Source organism: Lynx canadensis, chromosome A2, assembly GCF_007474595.2.
Source record: "Lynx canadensis isolate LIC74 chromosome A2, mLynCan4.pri.v2, whole genome shotgun sequence".
NCBI lineage: Eukaryota > Metazoa > Chordata > Mammalia > Carnivora > Felidae > Lynx > Lynx canadensis.
In genome coordinates, this window is record NC_044304.2 from 155,134,525 (window position 1) to 155,157,809 (window position 23,285).

At 42.7% G+C, this 23,285-nt stretch overlaps 1 protein-coding gene across 1 annotated transcript; it reads right to left on the bottom strand.

The window, feature by feature from the left end:
* Nucleotides 1-3,530: 3,530 nt before the first annotated feature.
* On the bottom strand, nt 3,531-14,842 carry MRPS33 (mitochondrial ribosomal protein S33). Its single transcript, XM_030308584.1, has 3 exons — nt 14,786-14,842; nt 8,621-8,862; nt 3,531-4,306 (listed from the first exon to the last, which is right to left on the bottom strand). The coding sequence occupies exons 2-3, from the start codon at nt 8,833-8,835 to the stop codon at nt 4,201-4,203; spliced, it is 321 nt and encodes a 106-aa protein (XP_030164444.1). The 5' UTR covers nt 8,836-8,862; nt 14,786-14,842; the 3' UTR covers nt 3,531-4,200.
* Between the last annotated feature and the right edge of the window lie 8,443 nt (nt 14,843-23,285).

The window sequence follows — 23,285 nt, forward strand, 5'->3', positions numbered from 1 at the left end:
TTTTAATTTTGACTTATTCTTTTTCAGAAGGTGCTTAACAAGTAAAAGCATCCTGTTTATATGCTTATGCACATTTAGATATACATACACACATCTACATGATGCTTTTTAAAAAATGAGTTGCATGATCACATAAATAATAAAATGCATCTCCCACCTACTGCTTCCTGAACCTGTCGTGTTGCATGTAAATGTAGAGAATTTTATATTTTTAGCATATATTTGTCAACACTACCTCGGAAAAATTTATTGGTAAGATGTAATAATTCTCACTAGTCACACGAAGAGCTGTATGTGAAAACATTGGATTCCTCTTTTACAACTCACATGGTACTTTTCACAAATCTTAATATTTCATGAATCTAGTGAAGCATCACTATGATTTTAGAGATGGAAGGAGGTTCAGAGAATGTGACTTAAGGTCACAAAGCCTGTAAGGAGGACTGCGTCCACAATCCGTGACTTCTGAATCCCAAGCCCAGTCTGGTTTACTGTGCCATAGTGAAATCAAGGGCAAAATCCTCCATGCACACAGAATACCAAACATTGGAGGGAAAACACAAAAGTCTTGGTCTTGGCCAGAGAGGTCCAGTTAAACATCTGTCTAGCCTACACCTGCAGTTAAAGAGTTTTTTCCGATTGTACTTTGTCCTTGTCTTCAACCACAGTCGCCGGTGTCCTGAAATGTGTTGTTTTATGGCATCAAGAATTACCCCTTCCCTTTTATCCTCTACGTCCTATCTGTCCACCATGTTCAGTACAGGCTGTTTTAAGTCAGGTAGCATTTACTGTGTCAGATGGGTTTCAGGGTACAGCTTATGTACAAGTAAATTTTAGGTACAGTTTTGAATTTTCAGCATGGAGGGGCGCCTGGGTGGCGCAGTCGGTTAAGCGTCCGACTTCAGCCAGGTCACGATCTCGCGGTCCGTGAGTTCGAGCCCCGCGTCAGGCTCTGGGCTGATGGCTCGGAGCCTGGAGCCTGTTTCCGATTCTGTGTCTCTCTCTCTCTGCCCCTCCCCCGTTCATGCTCTGTCTCTCTCTGTCCCAAAAATAAATAAACGTTGAATTTTCAGCATGGAGCAGTGGCATACTAGCCTGCTGAGTCACAAACCTATCAACCACTGCTAAGGCTCTTTGTAGGTTCAGGGGCCATCAGCAAACCAACACCCAGATCCTTTGCTTGTTTCTGACTCAGGTCAGCTATTGGTATCTGATGTGGTCTCTCTTTAAAATACCATGCTAATTCTTTTATTTTTTTTTAATTTTTAAAAAAAAATTTTTTTTAACGTTTATTTATTTTTGAGACAGAGAGAGACAGAGCATGAACGGGGGAGGGTCAGAGAGAGAGAGGGAGACACAGAATCGGAAACAGGCTCCAGGCTCTGAGCTGTCAGCACCGAGCCTGACGCGGGGCTTGAACTCACGAGATCATGACCTGAGCCGAAGTCGGACGCTTAACCGACTGAGCCACCCAGGCTCCCCCCATGCTCATTCTTTTAAGCTCCTCTTACATTCAGGCCTTCTCCACAAGTTGGAGATGGCCTCATTCGAAACATCCACTGGGTTGTTCTACACCGTGTTCAGGCTGAGAGCCTGTTTCTCAGCCTGACATCCTGGGGTAATCTTCCACCCACCTGGCTCAGCTGCACTGGCCAAGAATAACAGAAGTGTACGCTTTTCTGAGCAAATCCCTGGGATCACACAACTGTCACTCATACAACCTTAGGGACTGAGTCTGTGTCCTCCACAACTAGCACGTGGCAGGCACAGGGCAAGTGCTCAGAGAATTCTAAATGAATAGACTCTCAGTCCCCTGATGAAATGAGACACAAATTACGCAACTTTAAGTAGCTTTTAAAGCTATAATATGGGCCCCAGCCATACCATCTGGATCATGTATCTTTAAAAATATAATTTATCTGAGACATGGGATGGGATTCTTACTGATTCAGGAATTATTTGCAGGGCAGTTATTGCCAGGACTTCTAATGCTGCAGGGAAAGTCATAGCTTCAGTAGCTACTATATGTACTCTTACGGGTACTTTGCTCTTTTCCAGAGAGAGGCAGAAACGCCCTTAAAAAGTCTTTTAGCTGGACAGTGTGCATCTAGTTAAAGCTACTGTATTGTATACTTAAAAGTGGTTAATATGGGGGGTGCCTGGGTGGCTCAGTCGGTTAGGCTTCCAACTTTGGCTCAGGTCATGATCTCACAGTTCGTGAGTTCAAGCCCCGTGTCGGGCACTGTGCTGACAGCTCGGAGCCTGGAGCCTGCTTCAGATTCTGTGTCTCCCTCTCTCTGCCCCTCCTCCACTCACATTCTGTCTCTGTCATTCAAAAATAAACATTAAAACAAATTTTAAAAAAGTGGTTAATATGGTAAATTTTACAACAGAAAAGAAAAAGTACTTCAAAAAATTTACTAGACGTTAGATTTTTGGAACTTGAAAAAAAATCAGGGGCCTCACCACCTCTTTGGAACCTCACTGCTAGAATACAGTAAAATGAGCAGCTAGCTACTCCTTTCTCAAAGAAATAACACCTTACACACTCACTGCATTGGTTAACTCCAAGCTTTTGTACAGAACTTGCAAAGCCCTTCATGGTCTGGCCTCTTGTTTCCTTATGAAACCTATACAGTCTGTGATCTTTTTTCCACTCCATGAACAGGACACTTTCTTCCTACCTTAGGGATTTGCAATAGAGTTCTCTGTGCCTCACACACTTTTCCCATCATTTTTTCTTTTTAAATTAAAAAAGATTTTTTTGTAGTGTTTATTCATTTTTGAGAGAGAGAGAGAGACAGAGCATGAGTGGGGGAGGGGCAGAGAGAGAGTGAGACACAGAATCTGAAGCAGGCTCCAGGCCCTGAGCTGTCAGCATAGAGCTTGAACCACAGGGCTTGAACCACAAACCGTGAGATCATGACCTGAGCCAAAGTCGGATGCTCAACCGAGCCACCCAGGCGCCCCATAAAATTTTTTAATTTGAGTGAGACATAGCATGCAGGGAGGGGCAGAGAGAAAAAGGGAGAGAGAGAATCTTAAGAAGGCTCCATGGTCAGCACAGAGCCCAACATGGGGCTTGATCCCATGACCCTGGAATCATGACCTAAGCCAAAATCAAGAGTCGGACATTCAACCGAGCCACCCAGGCATCCCCCCATTTTTTTTTAATTTTTAATTTTAAGTAAACTCTACACCACACGTGGGGCTTGAACTCATGACCCCGAGATCAAGGCCTCTTTAAGGAGGCCTTTTTTTTTTTGTTTTAAGTTTATTTATTTATTTTGAGAGACAGATGGGGGGAGGGGCAGAAAGAGAGAATCTCAAGCAGGCTCTGTACTGTCAGCATGGAGCCCGATGTGGGGCTCAAACTCATGAACCATGACCCGAGCTGAAATCAGGAGTTAGATGCTTGATCAACTGAGCCACCCAGGAGTGCCTAGAGAGGCCTTCTTGAAACTACCTGAAGTTTGGGCCTCTTGCTATCTCTGGATTGAGCCATCCATTGATCCACACTGTCGCAGAAGTCTGGATTTTTCTTTGTAGCGTTTAATACAATTTCATTTGTGTAATGATACAATATTTAGTCTTCCCCACAAGCCTGAAAGTTCCACAAGGTAGGGACAGTTTTCTATTGCTAACCATGGTATTACCAGGGCCCCAGTACATTGTATACAGCAGGTACTCAGTACTCTCTCAGCGGGTACAGCCGTGTCCCACAAATCTATCTTATTAGATAGTCTCCAAGGAATAGGTGGAGAGGTACCTAAAGTTGATGAGCTTGGTGGTGGAGACGGTGGCTGAGCGGTCAGAGGGGTGGAGGAGTTCAGGGCTGGTGCAGTGGGGGAAGCAAGAAGGGATACTGAGGACACTAAAGGATGCTCATCGAATGAGTTTGTCCCCGTGCTCTCAACATCCCATTTCCACCCCAAATGAGTCCTTCTTCAATCATTTCTTTAGAGAAAGAGGTAAACATCTGAGTAAAAAACCAAGGCCAAAACAGCTTTGCAGAATTATAACATGTCCCAGAAACCAGTCACAATTCAACTGGATTGGACTTCAACACAGAAATGATTGTGTTCCTCCAAATAATCTTCAGTTTAGGAAGCTCCCACTCCTCCAAGATGTGGAAAGATGAATACACCTTCTTCTGCTGCCAGTTGCCGAGAAAGAAGTTTTTCTCCTGATGGACCAACACTATTTCTTTTTTGCTGCTCTTTTCCCTTCTCCTTTCCTTGGTTTCCCTTTGCCACGAAGCTTCTTTAGACGCATCTGCTCATCCTTGAAGTCCTGATGCTCATCTCTGAGTGGAGAAAGAAAAAGAGCCAGTATTTGTACCCGAGTGGAAAAGCACACCAATGTAGCACTCTTCCCTTAGGCTGTTGTGGTTATCGGTCCTTGACTTCTACAGGGCACGTGCTCAGCCTGGTGAACAGAAAGGACAGGGAGTCCCCAGTGTATACATGAGTTGTGTTCCAGAAGTTCACTTCTGAGTCACAGTGTCCCCATGAGCGACAGTTAAATTCCCAGGCCAGCCCATATAAACCTCTGCAACTATGATACAGGGCTAATAATTACCCCAAATTTCCCTGTAACACTAAGACTGAACAGAGGGAAGCAGAGAGTGGGTATGAGCTTCAATAGCTACACAGAGACCCTGAGAGCCGCAGGAACCAGTACGTCCTACAAGGAGAAAAGGTCTGGAGGAAGCTGCCTTCATGGCCATGGATGATTCACACGAAAAGGCTGCTGGGGAAAGGCTCAGGCAGAAGGAAGCCAAGTCAACAGACAGATTTAGAGATCAAGAAGCCAGGGCTGTTTGGACATGTGGATGGGGTGTAAGACGGCCTATACTCTAGAAAAATGTCTGCATTCTAAGATCAAATACCTTTTAATATGTAAGTTCTAGAACCCGTTTCTTTTCTTTTCTTTATAAAGTTTATTTATTGGGGCGCCTGGGTGGCGCAGTCGGTTAAGCGTCCGACTTCAGCCAGGTCACGATCTCGCGGTCCGGGAGTTCGAGCCCCGCGTCAGGCTCTGGGCTCATGGCTCAGAGCCTGGAGCCTGTTTCCGATTCTGTGTCTCCCTCTCTCTCTGCCCCTCCCCCATTCATGCTCTGTCTCTCTCTGTCCCAAAAATAAATAAACGTTGAAAAAAAAAATAAAAAAAAAAATAAAGTTTATTTATTGAGAGAGAGAGCATGCGTGAGCTTGTGCGCCTAAGTTGGAAAGGGGTTGAGAGGAGAGAGAGAATCCCAAGCAGCTCGATCCCATGAACTGTGGGATCATGACCTGAGCCAAAATCAAGAGTTGGACAATCAACTGACTGAGTCACCCAGGGGCCCCTGGAATCCATTTCAACCTGGGTTTAAATCACAGCTCCATCTAACATTTAATAGCTGTATGCCTTTGGATAAGTGACTTTTCCTTCTCTGTACCACATCTGTAAGGAGTGGATAATAATGGCATATGAATTAAATATGGGGGAGAGGGGTTGCTGGGCCCAATTTTTCACTCCTTAGGTGGTTTTAAAATAGACTGGTTTTCTAGGGTACACAGTTTCATTCCATGAACAGGATGGACACAACTGAGCTATTTGGAATTCACTATGATTGCCCTCAAATAATCTATTCTCAACAGAGCAGCCAGAGTAATTCTTCAAAACTCTAAAACTCAAGAGTCTTCTTAACTTTTCTTAAAACTCCATTCCTCTGTTCACAGGCCTATGAACGGTTCCCCATTCCACCCAGAGTAAAAGCCAAGACCTTGTCATGGCCCTCAGAACCCTTCATGATCTGCCTGTGGCCCTACCGCTCTCTCCATAGCCCGTGCTACCCCTGGAACATACCAGGTACACGCCAACCTCAGGGCCTTTGCTCTGCCTGGAAAGTTCTTTCCTAGGTCCCACTTGACTTACTCACTACCTTTAAGTCTCTGCTTAGACCTCATCTTCTCAAAGAGGCTGACCTTGACTGTCCTGTTTAATACCGTGACCCATCCTTTCCCCACCCACCACGTGCCCTGTCAGCATTCTTGATCCTGCTCAGGCGGCTTTACTATTTTTTCCCCCACGGCACCCTCAGCTGTGTAGCATATCCGCTACATCTGTTCTCCTCTCCTTCCCTCCCTGCTCCACTCCCGCCAACCCTCAGCCAGAAGGAAGGCTCCAAAGGCAGGGGTCTTTGTCTCTGTGATGATACAGCCCAAGCACCTGTGTCACTGAATGAGTCAGTGTTTATGAGAACCTGTGCGTCCCTCCCTCGTTTGTAGGCCTTTGAGCAATATTTTCTTTATTGAAGATCGTCTAGTTTCATCCTGCCCGATGCCACAGGAGGTCTTCCATTAGAGGCACCATTTACCATAACCAGTGACCAAATACATGAAAAGAATTGTGCTTTTCCACGGATAACTAAGCACTAAGTATTTTTTCCCTATCCCCAAAGATAGTCAAGGTTTTATTTTTCAAACAAATGTACAGTGGCACCAAACAGGTAAATTAAAATAGCTGAATATGACTTTGTGATGGGTTGTAATTTTCTACTCAGGAGATCTGCCTTCCAGTGATATTTTACTTTGGGTCACAATACAATTTTTATTTTCTGAGCCCAGACTAATAGCAAGGGAGAAAGTCCCAGAGCAATTCCAGAAATTCAGAATGTGTCATGGATTATAATCTCTCTTAATATATTAACTAAGAAAATCTATTCTGTGTTGTTCACTGCTGTTCCTCTAGTGCCCATCTTAGTGTCTATACATGGAAGATACTTAAAAATATTTCTGTTGTATAGATGAGTGTACCAATTTTTAGTTACCTGGAATGAATTATTAATTTTATTGTATTAAATAGTCCCAAATTAACTTTTGTACTGCTGCCCTAAGACATGTGCAATTAAAACATATTAAATTTTCTTAAAGAGTAGATTTATTTATTTTTAAAAGATTTTACTTTTAGGTAATCTCTACACCCAACATGGGGCTCAAACTTATGACCCCCAAGATCAAGAATCACATGCTCTGACTGAGCCAGCCAGGCACTCCAAAAAGTAGATTTATTTTACATTAAAAAAAAGGTGGGGGGGGGGCCTGGGTGACTTAGTTAAGCATCTGACTCTTGATTTCAGCTTAGGTCATGATCTCACGATTCATGAGATCAAGCTCCGAGTAGGGCTCTGTGCTAACAGCACAGAGCCTGCTTGGGATTCATATTCTCTCTCTCTCTCTCTTTCTCTCTCTCTCTCCCTCCCTCCCTCTCTCTCTCTCTCCCCCCTCTCTCTCTCCCCCCCTCTCTCTCCCCCCCTCTCTCTGCCCCTCCCCTGTTCTGTGTCTCTCAAAATAAATAAATAAGCATGAAAAAAAGGTAGATTTTAACTTTACACAATTACACACTGTTTGAATTCTTTTATAATGAGCATGTATTAGCTTGGTAATTAAGGCTCTCTTTTTTTTTTTTTTTTAATTTTTTTTCAACGTTTTTTATTTATTTTTGGGACAGAGAGAGACAGAGCATGAACGGGGGAGGGGCAGAGAGAGAGGGAGACACAGAATCGGAAACAGGCTCCAGGCTCCGAGCCATCAGCCCAGAGCCTGACGCGGGGCTCGAACTCATGGACCGTGAGATCGTGACCTGGCTGAAGTCGGACGCTTAACCGACTGCGCCACCCAGGCGCCCCAAGGCTCTCTTTTAAAGAAAATGATCACATAGGCATTTGATCTCTTTTCTTTCTAGAGCAATACATAGTCCCAAGTACCTATACATACACAAACATGGAACACGTGGTACTAAGAGCCTGTGCAATCCACATATTACTCTTAAAGGTGAACTACAACTTTTTTTAGATCAAATTAATATATCAAAAAGGGTACAAACTAAAAATGTCAAAAACAAATAAACATTAGAAAAGGGGGCACCTGGGTGGCTCTGTCACTTAAGCATCTGATGTCAGCTCAGGTCAAGATCTTGCAGTTTGTGGGTTCGAGCCCTGCATCGGGCTCTGTGGTCCAAAGAAGCCCGCTATGGATCCTGTCTCCCTCTCCCTGCCCTTCCCCCACTCATGCGTGCTCTCTCCCTCTCTCAAAAATAAACACTGAAAAAAATTTTTTTAAATGCCAGAAGAAGGTAGAAGGAAATAAGAACTGCAAAAAAACTGTCACTAGGAAAGAAAGAAGGCTCCCATAAACTCGCTAGGAAGGGGATCGGCTGCAGGCAGGGCCTCTCTTCATCTGACCAATCAGAACCTGCAGCTCTGGCGGCCTGTGGGGGCGGGGAAGGGGGGGGTTCTTCTGCAGAATTTGCATCAGTTTTCCTCTGCATCCCTTTAAAGTGCTCTTAAATTAATAATTAAACATCTCTGTAGCTCAATATCCAGTCAGTTTGTCCAGGTTTAGACATAATTAAAATATGTCTTCCACTAAGTGCATGTTTCCTTTTTTTTTTTTTTTCTGGTGTGACCATTGTTGAGTATTTTAAAATCCTTTCCCCCCAAAACTGTGCCTTTTGAACAACCTGGGCACTTTTATAAGAGCCAAAAAACTATTAGGATAAAAAAACTAACTTTTTCCTCTTCTGATCTCCTAGAATAATCTCTTACAAGTTACTCTTTGTGCTTTTTTGCCATTACCTATAGAGTCCAAGAAAACGTAGCGTCCCCATGAGTGCGAAGTAAGTGTTGTGATTTGGATACCAGTCGTAAGTCTCCTTCCTCTTGGCTAACGGTTGCTCACTGAAGAGCTTCACCACTTTCATGGATTTGGAATCAGTGGGCCTGGCAACTTCACCGAAGAGCCGGGCACTGAGACGACTCATGCGCAAGGCATACTCTGAAAGTGAAGACATTTCCTGAGCAGCAAGGAGCAAGGGTCCCTACAGAAAATGAGAAGAAACATCAACAGGTTAGTGTATGAAATTCTAAGATTAACCAGTGAGCACTTTAGAAAATGAAACCAGCAGGCCACACATGCATGTCATGTGGCCGACAGGACATGCCTTGGAGTTGGGAAATGTCCACAGTCCGAATGGTTGTTTCCTTTGCATGCTTTATTTACATTTCTGATTTTTACATTTGGGATTTCCATACTATTACCTTGCTGTAGTGAGCTTTTTACAGTGAACTGTTTTGTTATTTACTGACAGCTTACCTGTTTGTAGGCTAGATGAGGACAGGCAAATGAGTTATCCTACCACAGCATTGTTATTATACCTTCAGAAAACACCCACCTCAGCAATCTGCAGAATAAAAATGCTGACTGCTTGCCATCTAAAGGTTTAATCATGGCAGAGAAATAATTATCCTGTTGTCTTTATTATCAGCCCTTTGAACACTGTTCTCCTCAAGGGCTCCAGATGGCTCTGAGAACTGCTAATGAGTTATGAGGTCATTTAGCCTCTAGGTTGCTGGATTGAATTCTGCCTAGAGACTGAGAGCCATTCGGGGAAAAAAACAAAACAGAGACAGTAGTCTTATAGAAATAAACCCAACAGCTCTTAAGATTCATTTTATTCCTGAAAGGAAGGACTTACGGGTTATAAGGTTATCTGTCTTTTCTTCCGTCTTGTATACTCTGCCTCAGTGCACGCCAGTTAACTTTTTATTAACTGAAAACAGTACATCGAATGTTGAGAGGCAGAAGGCTGCTATCCGTAATATGAAGAGATTTCAGCTAATATATATCAAAAATTAATAGGCGATACCTAAGAATCAAGAACATTGCTGGTAGAATAGCTGTCCCATCCCATCCCAGGCCAGATGCAGAGCTTCCTGGTGGCTGATGGTGCTAGTTACTATGAAATTTGGAGAGGAGAATCTTTGCTAAGAAACTGTCCTGGGGGACAGTCTGGTGGGGGTGAAAAGGAGTTGATATCCAAACAGAAAAAAGGCATAAACCTATCTTGAAAAAACAATTGGGAAAAAATATAGAAAACAAAAATATTTCCTAGAGGGCCTGGCTGGCTCAGTCAATGAAGCATGTGGAGTTTACTTAAAATATAAAGTAAAATCTTAAAAAAAAAAAAAAATAACACCCTCTAAACAAGAATAGTGCCCAGTAAATTTCAAAATAACTTGCAAGAAAAGAAAAAAAACCCAAAACCAGTTTAAATTAAGGAATTTTTCTTGTCCATTTCAAGACCCATTGAAAGAGCAGAGGCTGACCTCAGAACAATTGCAGAATGTGGATCTCAAACCAGTTACCAATCGTTTAACACCAACCAAGCAAACCTGGGCCAATAGTGCCATCTGAAGGCCAGCAATGGGAGAACCATTGGATCTAGGGTCTCTTCTCTGCCCCTCCAACCTGGGGATCCCATGCAAACCTTGCTTTTTCCATTTCCTGTCACTTCTCTCTCAACTCTTAGAGTTGTGTGGATGGGAGTGGGTTGGGTTGGGTTGGCTTGTTAGGGGTAAAGTTATATTTTCATCAGTGAGAAAAAAAGGCATTAACAGTTCAATGTATAAATACGAAGTCGTAATAAATCAGTGCTGTAAACCTCTAACGGCCTTGCAGACTCCATAGTGGTCTTCAGAGGCTACAAAGTTTCTTTGCATGCTTTACCTTTTCTCTTTAAAGTTATCTTTTTCTGAACATCAGATTAAAAAAAAAACAACTAAAACAAACGGTCTCTTAATCACCTTTGCTTTGTTTTGCTTAACTGCTATTATGGCATTAGAATAAATTTCTTCTGCAAGTGCACAGTATTTCCACAACCAATTATTTGATGGCCAGGGAACTATTGTTTGTTACAATGTTTGCAGACAGATAATGTTCCAAATTCCATTGCTTTTTTTCTTTTTTTAAAGAGTTCTTTTTTTTTAATGTTTATTTTGGAGACAGGGTGAGCAGGGGAGGGGCAGAGAGGGAAACAGAGAATCCCAAGCAAGCTCCACACTGTCAGCAAACAGCCCTATGTGGAGCTCAATCTCACCAACCACGCGATCATGACCTGAGCCTAAATCAAGAGTCTGGTATGTAACCGACAGCTGTCCAGGCGCCCCCCTCCCCCCCCCATCGCTTTATTTTTAAATGAAGATGCAGCATGGAGTCCTGAGGCCTAGGTTTGCATCCTGGCTCTACCATTTATTAGCTGGGTTATTTTAACAGTTACTTATTTTCTAAATCTGAGTTTCCTTTTTGGAAAACAAAGCTTGCGGGGCTACTGTGAGAAATAACTAAGACTGTGACAGTAAATAGTTACTTAAAAAAAGAAAAAAAAATCTAAATGTGTTTTTAAGTTTGGTGCTCGTATGATCTAATCAGACACAATTATTTATTCTTTGTCCTTATTTAATGCTTATCTTTGAAACGCTGTGCGTGAACAGGGGAGGGGCAGAGAGAGAGAGAAGGGGGGAGAGGGGGGGAGGGGAGAGGGAGAGGGGGAGAGGGAGAGAGGGGGGGGGAGAGAGAGAGAGAGAGAGAGAGAGAGAGAGAGAGAGAGAGAGAGAGAGAGAGAGAGAGAGAGAGAGAGAGAATATCCTAAGCAGGCTTCTCGCTGTCAGTGCAGAGCCCCATGTGGGGCTGGAATTCACGAACCTTGAGATCATGACCTGAGCCGAAGTTGGATGCTTAACCAACTGAGCCACCCAGGTGCCCCTATTTATTTTTTAAGATTTTATTTTTAGTAATCTTTACACCTGATGTGGGACTCATGCTCATGACGCCAAGACCAAGAGTCACATGGTCTGACTGAGCCAGCCAGGTGCTCCTATTCCTTGTCCTCATTTAACCATGCAAAAAAGGAGATACCTTAAAAAAAGAGCTACACACTTCATGCAGTTAAACCGCTATCTCCCTGGAATGACATCCTCACTTACAAAAACTGACAGCCAGAGAAATGCAGGGGAGGGGACCAGCAGCTCAGTAACTTGAAAGGCAGCAAGGAGGAAGGGACCCCTAAGGAGAGTGATCACTGAAGCCATCATAGGATGCTAAGTTATCTCCAGGCCCACTTTGTAATGTAGGAAATTACTGGGAGACATAAATGGCAAAGAAGTCTCATTAGAATCCATTGGGACACGGCTATATCACAAAATCCAAGTCCTAAAACTTTTATGATGGAGAAAGGGAATAAGCCTCTTCAAACCTGAATCCCTTACTAGAAATAAAGATCCATTTGCTAAAAAGAAGAAAACGGAAAATGATTATAACAATTATCAATTACTGCTCTGTAGTCTCCTTCCACAGAGCAGACATATGTCTCTGATGAAGAATGGCATAGGAGCTTGGTATGCTCTGTTTTGTTTTAACTTTATTTATTTATGGGCGCCTGGTGGCTCAGTCCTTAAGCATCAGACTTCGGCTCAGGTCATGATCTCATGGTTCATGGGTTAGAGTTCCACAATGGGTGAGCTCGAGACCCACTCTGGGTAAAAACGAAACAACACAAGCTTTGCTTTGGGTGAGCCCCGCTTCTCTCTCCTCAACCCCCCTCTCTTTGCCCCTCATGGGATTCTATCTGCCCCTCACTCACTTGTGCCCTCTCTCTCTCAAAAAAGTTTATTTATTTACTTTGACCGTGAAAGCGAGCGAGCCGGGGGGTGGGTGAGAAGCAGAGAGAGGGAGAGAGAATCCCAAGTAGGCTCCATATTGTCAGCACAGACCCCAATGTGGGGTTCGAACTCCTGAACCATGAGATCATGACCTGAGCCAAAATAGTCAGAGGCTTAACTGACTGAGCCACCCAGGTGACCTGGTATGCTGTTCTTTTTTTTTAACATAGGCTAAAACAGCTACACAGTTCTGTTGTCCATAAATACTGGTTCTAGGACTGGTAAATTGTCACTTTTTACTGGCTTTAAATTTTCTTTTTTTTTTAACTGGAAAGCCTTACTTAGGATTTTTTTAGGATCCTAGTATGCCTCCTTACAGAATCTTTCAATTTTATGTTACAAATAAAAATATTATTTTAAAGACAATAAAGGAAAAGGCAAATAACTTACAGGTCAAGATTTTTATTTGCATGAAGCCATTCCAGCAAGTATAAAATAGTCACTTAAAAACTTAAAAACATCATTTTTCCTTAAATGAAATCTAAAGTAAACAGTACCATGAAGAAAAATTAACTGGAGTGGAAAATGCTAAGGAAAAAATATATATACATATATATGTTCAAATGTACTGGAGCAAGACATGTTAAGCCCACACAAGAAAATTCCTATATTTTTACTCTAGCATAAAGGGGCAAGTTTCATTGATCTTTTTGATAGGTTTGATGCATTTAAAAGTTCAGGTTTTGGGGGCACCCTGGGTGGCTCAGTAGGTTAAGCGTCCCACTTCAGCTCAGGTTGCAATCTCAGAGCTAGTGGGTTTGAGCCCCACATCAGGCTCTGTGCTACTAACAGAGCCTGGAGCCTGCTTCAGATTCAGTCTCCTCTCTCTGCCCCTCCCCTGACTGCGTACGGTCTCTCTCAAATATAAATAAACACTAAAAAAATTTTATAAAAAAATAAATTAAGGTCAATAACTGGCTTGGGATTAGGTTTGCTTTTTTTTTTTTTTTTCTTTGAAAAGGGCAGATGATGGGGGGCACCCTGGGTGGCGCAGTCGGTTAAGCGTCCGACTTCAGCCAGGTCACGATCTCGCGGTCCGGGAGTTCGAGCCCCGCGTCGGGCTCTGGGCTGATGGCTCGGAGCCTGGTGCCTGCTTCTGATTCTGTGTCTCCCGCTCTCTCTGCCCCTCTCCCGTTCATGCTCTGTCTCTCTCTGTCCCAAAAATAAATAAAAAAATAAAAACGTTGAAAAAAAAAAAAAAAGGGCAGATGAAGTACAGGAGTTCTAAACCTGGGTATCCCTTAGCGGGGTGAATCCCGTCGAACTTTAAAAGTGTATGTTGAATGTGTGTGTGTAAATTCTGCTGGGGAGAGTTTTCATCATTTTCTCAAAACCACTGGTTACTGGAGAGCACCAGCTTTGCAGTAGAAAAGCCATTTGGAATCTTGCCTCTGAGCTTTGATGGCCGTTTCGTGTCTGCAGTAGTAGGTATCCTTTGCCTCCGTTTTCTCATCTACCACTTAAGTTACTACCTCATGTGTTTCGAGGCTGACACGCATACTCGTGGCACAGTCGTTGCCCTAATAATCATCAGGTCTCAGGGAACCCACACACGTTCTTCACACGTGTTTCACAAAACTAAATACGATGCTTTATTATTTTTAAAACCTGGTACAGACTGTCACTGGGTCGTAGGGACACGAACGCTCTGAACGTCAGTCCGCTTTATTCAGTTCAACAAAAACGCCACCAACCCCCTGCAAATGACTGGATCACGCCTGCTTGTGATGGAAGCAGGTGTGAAGTCAGCGGACGCTTGTATCCTTAGAGTATTCCCCAATTTTTTTTTTTTTAATAATTTCCATACCCAAGGTGGGGCTGGAACTCAAGACGCCCAAGGTCAAGAGTCGCATGCTCTTCGGAATGAGCCAGCCAGGCGTCCCGCAAATATTTTTCTTTCAACTGGCAACAAAATTAATCTGCATCCCCACACAAAGTGACGGTACAGAATACCGCTGGATGAGCTGACAAACCGAGCCTTGCACGCTACCTAATCAGAAAGACAGTAACTGTGTCAGAGAGGCAACTACGCTAGAGTCCTTCGTTTGGTAAATTCCCCCATTTACGCAGGAAAAGGCCAACTTGTCTGTTGGACGGTGTGAAACCACCGAGCTGGTTAATAATGAAATCGAATCATCTTATTCTTGGCAACTCTACAAGGCTGGAGACCCTCGCAGAACCTCTCCCACGATCGCCGGAATCGCACACTTACGGAACCCCCCCGAAGCTCCCGGACAGCCTTACCTACGCGCGACCTTCCTCTCCCGCGGGCCCCTCTCCCGGAAGGCCCGCCCTTCTCCCGGAAGGCCCGCCCCCGGCCGGGCTCTAAGCTCGGACGCCACTCTACAACGGAGAGCAGTGGAGAAACAGAAGCTTGCGGCTAGAGGGGAGCCCTAGTGAAACCCGGAACTACTAGCGCTCTCTCTTGGAGGCTTCAGAGGTCCTACTTGGCACCTGCGCAGTGAGGGCAGTGCCTCGGGTGTGTGGACTGGAGGTGGTGGTTTAGGGAGGAAGATTGGCTTTGCTGAGAAGTCTTGCGGGATTCGCTAACCGTATTTTGTTGGACAAGAGCTACAAACCCTCCAAACCTCTAAAGTAATGGTCGTGCGCGTGCCGCGTGGTGGAGGATAAAATGCACTTTCTTTTTTCCGTTCCTCTTTTTTTTCATCCAGCCTAGGCCTTGATGTGCTCCAAGGGCATTGCTTGACTAGGGGCTGAAGGGTTTTCTGGCCCATCGGCGATGCCATTCCCCTCTCCTTGCACTTACCTACTCATTTTCTAATAGTGGATTAGTAACACCTCTAAGAGGGCCGTTCTTGATACCTTTTGCTGGATCAGGGCACCATTTGGAGCTGCCTGTTTATCTCCCCCAGTGGCCCTTCAGGCAGGAGGGATGGGATATTTATCTGACTTTTTAGTAGTTACCTAGATAGGCTTGGGAGATAGTGGAAATACTGTATTTCCCTCCATGCTAAATCTGCTCTCAAGCACGGCACACCTCAGGCATTGTATGAAGTCTTTATTGACTGATAGTAAGGCTGAAGACATTATTTTCTAAGCATTATTCGAAGCCATTCACAAATACTCCAAAATGTATCCCGGAAATAAGGTGCATCAGCAGTATGCCATATACCGGGAAGGTATTCTGTGGACACTCTCTTCCCTCCTATAGAATCATGTTATTTTTTGACGTTGTTTTAAAAAGGGAAAAAGAAGCCCCCAATGGAATCCTTCCTCTCCACCTATACCCACCACAGCAAACCAAAACTTAATCACAGTTTCAGCCTCTCTCAAGAACTTAACCTTTTAACAGTCAATCTGAAATTTCTTGATCTGCACTAGTGAGGTAATCTGCATGATAAAAACCCCCGTCTTCCCACCCCCCACACAAAAAATGTCCTGACTTGAAACAATTCTTTCCTTTATTTTGCTAATAATTTTCTTGCGCCACCCTACTACCATTTTGTACAACTCAGCTCGTTTCTACTTGCTAGATGGGATGCTTTCTGATTCATAACTCGCTTAATAAAGCCTAATGGATCTTTAATTTTATTCTGTTGAATTTTGGTTTTTAGCAACATCTTATCAATCTAATCTATAGAATTTGCTCTTATCAAGTTAAGTTTTGACATTTTATCAATCTATGATATTTACCATATCAGCCTTAGAAACTTGGTCTGGTGTGAGTTTACTGCAGTTACATTTACACACAATGTAATGAGCATCCCTCATCCTTTTTTGCATAGCTCAGTCCAAAAATAATGGTCCAGGTAGAATTTTCACCTTGTCTTTTGTGTTTTTGTGTAGTTGCCTGTTTTTATCTAATGGCCACTGAATCATGTAAACAAGAAGGCTCCCTTCGCATGTTGGGCTGTTGGAAAGTTTAAGGCTAAATTTGCAGTTGACTCATGGCAACGAATATTATGATGTATATTTGCATAAACCTTGTCGTTGGCTCCATTTATATATCTATTTTTGGCATTTCCCTTTTCACCTATCACTTGTGTTATCAGTATGTTTTGTGAATATCTCTATAAGATACAATGACTCTCGAAACTACCAAGGTGTAAAGAGTTATAAATGGCTATTACTCTTGAAACTGCCTCTGTCCTTAAGCCTTAGCAACCACCCATAGCCCAGTACATATACAAACCTTTTTGAGAGATCATGCATTCTTTCCAAGAAAAGAATAGAGCCCTTCTGCACATCTCGAAACAGAAACCAGACCCTCTTGCACATACCCCCGCCCCTAATGCCTAGGACTAAGGAACCAGACTCCCTTGCACAATCTTTGAGCACTGTGAAAATGTCTGTAGCTGGCACTATTAAGTCTGCACAGTAATCAAGAAATATTACAGACCACTGCACTCCCTTTACTGATTAACTGCCCTAAACTGCTTTAAAAATCTGTGAGCAAGGCAGAAAGCTCAGAGTTGGCCTTTGGTCAAGAGTCTGTTTCCTCCAGGTGGCTGGCCTCCTGAATAAAGCTCATATTCCTTTCCAATCAAAACTTTGGGGCACCTCAGTGGCTCAGTTGGTTGGGCATCTTACTCTGTTTTAGCTCATGTCATGATCTCATACTTTGTGGGATTGAGCCCTGCATGGGGGGGTCTGTGCTGATAGTACATTCTTTCCCTCTCAAAAATGAATAAATAAACTTAAAAAAAACTTAAACCCTACACCTCATCTCTTCAGTATTGGCTTTTCAATGGGGTGCTTGGGCGGCTCAGTCAGTAAGTGTCCAACTTCAGCTCAGGTCATGATCTCACGGTCCATGAGTTCGAGCCCTGCGTTGGGCTCTGTGCTGACAGCTCAGAGCCTGGAGCCTGCTTCAGATTCTATGTCTCCCTCTCTCTCTGCCCCTCCCCTTCTCATGCCCTGTTTCTCTCTGTCTCAAAAATAAAATAAAAACATTAAAAAAAAATTTTTTTTAAATATTGGCTTTTCAAGCTATAAGTAGCTGAACTTGGGTCTTAGTAACATTCTAGGCACTTTACAATATGACTCTCATTAAGTCAAGCTTATGGGGTTCCTATTAATTTCCTGAGCCTGCTATAACAAAATACTACAAATTTGGTGGCTTGGAACATCAAAACTTTATTCTCTCACAGTTCCGGAGGCCGGAAGTCTGAAGTCAGTATCACTGGGCCAAAATCAAAGTGGTGACAGAGCCACACTCCCTCCAGAGGCTCTATCTAGATTGGAATCTGTTTTTTGACTCTCCCAACTTCTGGTGGTCACTGGCATTCATTGACTTGCGGCCACATCAATCTTCAAGGCCAGTATCTTCAACCGTCTCTCTGCCTCTTCTTCACATCACCTCTTTCTCTATGTGTATCAGATCTCCTAATGCCTCCTTCTCACAGGGATACATGTAATTGCATTTAGGGTACACTTAGATAATTCAGAATAATGTCCCCACCTCAGGGTCAAAATTTAACCTCTCACAGACATTGACTTCCATGCTTTGGTTTTCCCACTTGTACTTTCAAGTTAAGGCTTCTTTAGAGACACTTCTTATAATCAGAAATTGCGTTACCAATTTCCATCTCTGTAGCTCAGTGTTTCAAAATTGTGGGCTATGAATCATAAGTTAGTTGTGAAATCAATTTAGCAGGTTGTGACCAGCATTAAAAGACATTAGTATAGGGAATATCAGAGCGCTTCACATATAATGAGGGTAATTACTGTTTCATGAAACAATATGTGTATATTGGATCATAATGTAAAATCTATGTCTTACTCTAAGTTGTGGTGAAGTGGAAAGCCTCTGCTGTACGGTTTCATTACTGATCATACTGTGGCAAATATTCCTTGTTGTTAGAGAAAGAATTAAAGCTCACATTAGTTTCAGGTTCTTCCTGTGTGGCATAGTCCAAGAGGCAGGTGGATACTTATTCCTTTAAGTAAATTAACGTGCAGATGCCCTATTTCCGTAAGTACTCATTGCTAGCATTATACAGGTTCTTCTCTCCTGCCTCTGCATTTACAGTAGTTCTTTTTCACTTTCTGAAACAAAGGTATATCCCTCACCCAGGGTATAAAACCCTCCGGCAATTTAACACGTTTTGGGGGAAGCTTCCTTTAATGAGCGATCGAGGCACCCTAAACCCACCCTTATGTTTCCTGTCTTTTCCTGTGTGACAGATATTCTAGGTGAGGGTGAAGTGAGGCTGTTAGGAATAAGGTAACTGGGGGGCGCCTGGGTGGCTCAGTTGGCTGAGTGTCTGGCTTCGGCTCAGGTCATGATCTCACGGTTCGTGAGTTTGAGCCCCGCATCAGGCTCTGTGCTCACAGCTCAGAGCCTGGAGCCTGCTTCGGATTCTGTGTCTCCCTCTCTCTGCACCTCCCCCACTCATGCTCTGTCTCTCTCTGTCTCAAAAATAAATTTAAAAAACATTAAAAAAAAAAAAGAAATAAGGTAATTGGATACTTGTGATTTTCTGAAGCCAGATACACTGTGTGAGTGTGAGTGAGTGGTAAGGGTGATAGTAAATCTCCTTTAATCATAATGTGTCTCCCATCTTCTGCACCTAAGAAGTGCATTGTTATTGAAACAGAGTCCGGTGAAAGCCAGGCCAAGCCAGCGCCGAATATGTCTTCCCACATATTTATTTATTTATTTTATTTTATTTTATTTTATTTTATTTTATTTTATTTTATTTTATTTTATTTTTTTTATGGAATTTATTGACAAATTGGTTTCCATACAACACCCAGTGCTCATCCCAAAAGGTGCCCTCCTCAATACCCATCACCCACCCTCCCCTCCCTCCCACCCCCCATCAACCCTCAGTTTGTTCTCAGTTTTTAACAGTCTCTTATGCTTTGGCTCTCTCCCACTCTAACCTCTTTTTTTTTTTTTTTTTCCTTCCCCTCCCCCATGGGTTCCTGTTAAGTTTCTCAGGATCCACATAAGAGTGAAACCATATGGTATCTGTCTTTCTCTGTATGGCTTATTTCACTTAGCATTACACTCTCCAGTTCCATCCACGTTGCTACAAAGGGCCATATTTCATTTTTTCTCATTGCCACATAGTACTCCATTGTGTATATATACCACAATTTCTTTATCCATTCATCAGTTGATGGACATTTAGGCTCTTTCCATAATTTGGCTATTGTTGAGAGTGCTGCTATGAACATTGGGGTACAAGTGCCCCTATGCATCAGTACTCCTGTATCCCTTGGATAAATTCCTAGCAGTGCTATTGCTGGGTCATAGGGTAGGTCTATTTTTAATTTTCTGAGGAACCTCCACACTGCTTTCCAGAGCGGCTGCACCAATTTGCATTCCCACCAACAGTGCAAGAGGGTTCCCGTTTCTCCACATCCTCTCCAGCATCTATAGTCTCCTGATTTGTTCATTTTGGCCACTCTGACTGGCGTGAGGTGATACCTGAGTGTGGTTTTGATTTGTATTTCCCTGATAAGGAGCGACGCTGAACATCTTTTCATGTGCCTGTTGGCCATCTGGATGTCTTCTTTAGAGAAGTGTCTATTCATGTTTTCTGCCCATTTCTTCACTGGGTTATTTGTTTTTCGGGTGTGGAGTTTGGTGAGCTCTTTATAGATTTTAGATACTAGCCCTTTGTCCGATATGTCATTTGCAAATATCTTTTCCCATTCTGTTGGTTGCCTTTTAGTTTTGTTGGTTGTTTCCTTTGCTGTGCAGAAGCTTTTTATCTTCATAAGGTCCCAGTAATTCACTTTTGCTTTTAATTCCCTTGCCTTTGGGGATGTGTCGAGTAAGAGATTGCTACGGCTGAGGTCAGAGAGATCTTTTCCTGCTTTCTCCTCTAAGGTTTTGATGGTTTCCTGTCTCACATTTAGGTCCTTTATCCATTTTGAGTTTATTTTTGTAAATGGTGTGAGAAAGTGGTCTAGTTTCAACCTTCTGCATGTTGCTGTCCAGTTCTCCCAGCACCATTTGTTAAAGAGGCTGTCTTTTTTCCATTGGATGTTCTTTCCTGCTTTGTCAAAGATGAGTTGGCCATACGTTTGTGGGTCTAGTTCTGGGGTTTCTATTCTATTCCATTGGTCTGTGTGTCTGTTTTTGTGCCAATACCATGCTGTCTTGATGATGACAGCTTTGTAGTAGAGGCTAAAGTCTGGGATTGTGATGCCTCCTGCTTTGGTCTTCTTCTTCAAAATTCCTTTGGCTATTCGGGGCCTTTTGTGGTTCCATATGAATTTTAGGATTGCTTGTTCTAATTTCGAGAAGAATGCTGGTGCAATTTTGATTGGGATTGCATTGAATGTGTAGATAGCTTTGGGTAGTATTGACATTTTGACAATATTTATTTTTCCAATCCATGAGCAGGGAATGTCTTTCCATTTCTTTAAGTCTTCTTCAATTACCTTCATAAGCTTTCTATAGTTTTCAGCATACAGATCCTTTACATCTTTGGTTAGATTTATTCCTAGGTATTTTATGCTTCTTGGTGCAATTGTGAATGGGATCATTTTCTTTATTTGTCTTTCTGTTGCTTCATTGTTAGTGTATAAGAATGCAACTGATTTCTGGACATTGATTTTGTATCCTGCAACTTTGCTGAATTCATGTATCAGTTCTAGCAGACTTTTGGTGGAGTCTATCGGATTTTCCATGTATAATATCATGTCATCTGCAAAAAGCGAAAGCTTGACTTCATCTTTGCCAATTTTGATGCCTTTGATTTCCTTGTGTTGTCTGATTGCTGATGCTAGAACTTCCAGCACTATGTTAAACAACAGCGGTGAGAGTGGGCATCCCTGTCGTGTTCCTGATCTCAGGGAAAAAGCTCTCAGTTTTTCCCCGTTGAGGATGATGTTAGCTGTGGGCTTTTCATAAATGGCTTTTATGATCTTTAAGTATCTTCCCACATATTTAAACATAAGCAGTTCTTTTCAGCTCTTCTTAATACTTATCCGTAGGATGTGTCATTACCTGGAAAGGAAAGCAAACTTAGAAGCTGAAGTAATAGAGGTTAGAGACTGATTATTTTATTGCTTATTTTAAATAAAAAATGGATTATTTTAAGGGACCTTCGTATTTTTCACATTACTCTGGAATAGTCTGCAAAAAAGTCATACATAATTTTATTTTAGATTTGGTATGTGTTATTCAATAAAGGTGAAAACATACTGAGGGGGCGCCTGGCTGGTTCAGCTGGTGGAGCTTGCAACTCTTGATCTCAGGGTTGTGAGTTCAAGCCGGGTGTTGCCCTAGAGCTTACTTAAAACAAATAAACGTACTATGCAATCACTGATACAATGTACCCACATATTTACCATTCTTCCCCTTTCCAGGCCTAAGGTTGGAGTGCATTTCATGGCAGTTTTGGGATTAGGTAAAACCATATGTCTCTTTCTGGCCAATGCGTTGTTAACAGAAGTGAAGCATTACCTTCACCCATATGAAACTCTCCAGAGCTCTTTTCCCTCTGGCAGAGGGTCACTGCTCTGCCGGTCTAAGCCCCTGAATGGGTATAAGGAGAGGATCCTGCTCTGTCAGTCAGTGTGCACAAAGCTTAGGTGAGTTTGGTGTTTTAAGTCACATGTCTTTGTTGTTTTTAGTCATACAATTTCGTTATTTGTTACTGCACCCTGACCTAGCCTAGCCTATCTGATACACTTATTCTATAAAACTCTATCATGGAAGTGAGGTGGGGCCTGATAGAATGGTCAAGAAAGAATTCTTGATACATTTTCAGTGCAAAGAATGCTTTCTTATAGCACGGGGACAGGACCCTTGGGCAGAAAGAGCTCCCCTTTTGCCGTATGAGGCTGGTGGTTATATGCTTAGTGTTCAAGGGGGGAAGGGATGTGCAGGGAGTTTAGATCCGAAGTATCTTCTTCAAATTTCTATGGGTTAAAACTACTTTTGAAAGATTTCTCTGGTCCTTTTCATTCAGCTCGATATTAACTATTGGTGAGATGTACAGGCAGTCATGAGACCCTTTAAGAATGTAGCAACCAGTATGTATTTGATCCTTATCAGAACTATGCAGGTTCTATAGGTCAAACTTCTGGGCTAAAGGTGAACATTTTTCTGCTTCTATCTCTCATCAGAAGTCTGTCTCTCCCTCTCTCTCTGCCCCTCCCCAACTCTCACTCTGTCTCTCTCTCAAAAATAAATAAGCATTAAAAAAAAAAAGGGAAGAAAAAGGACTTCAACTACCTACTTCAAGTACCTACAGTCTTGTACTTTTTTAAAAAAAAGTATTTATTTAAGTAATCTCCACATCCAACGTGGGGCTCAAATGTACAGCCTGAGATCAAAAGTCACATGGTCCTCTGATCGAGCCAGCCAGGTGCCCCAGTCTGTACTTTCTTTTTTTTAATTAACTTTTTAATAAATTTTTTTATAAATTTAACAAAATTCTTTTTTTTTATGAATTAAAAAAATTTTTTTTACATTTATTTATTTTTGAGAGAGAGAGCACAAGCAGGGGAGGGGCAGAAAGAGAAGGAGACACAGAATCAGAAGCAGGTTCCAGGCTCTGAGCTGTCAGCACAGAGCCCGATGCGGGACTTGAACCTATAAGCCGTGATATGACCTGAGCTGAAGTCAGACGCTCAACTGACTGAGCCACCCAGGCACCCCCCCCATCTGTACTCTCTAAGTGATTAAGTTCTTAAGTGATTAAGTTCTTCTTTCCAGCATGTGACTGTTGATCTCAGGGTCTTGAGTTCAAGCCCCACTTTGGGTGTAGAGCTTACTTAATTTAAAAACAAAAAACAGGGGCCCCTGGGTGGCTCA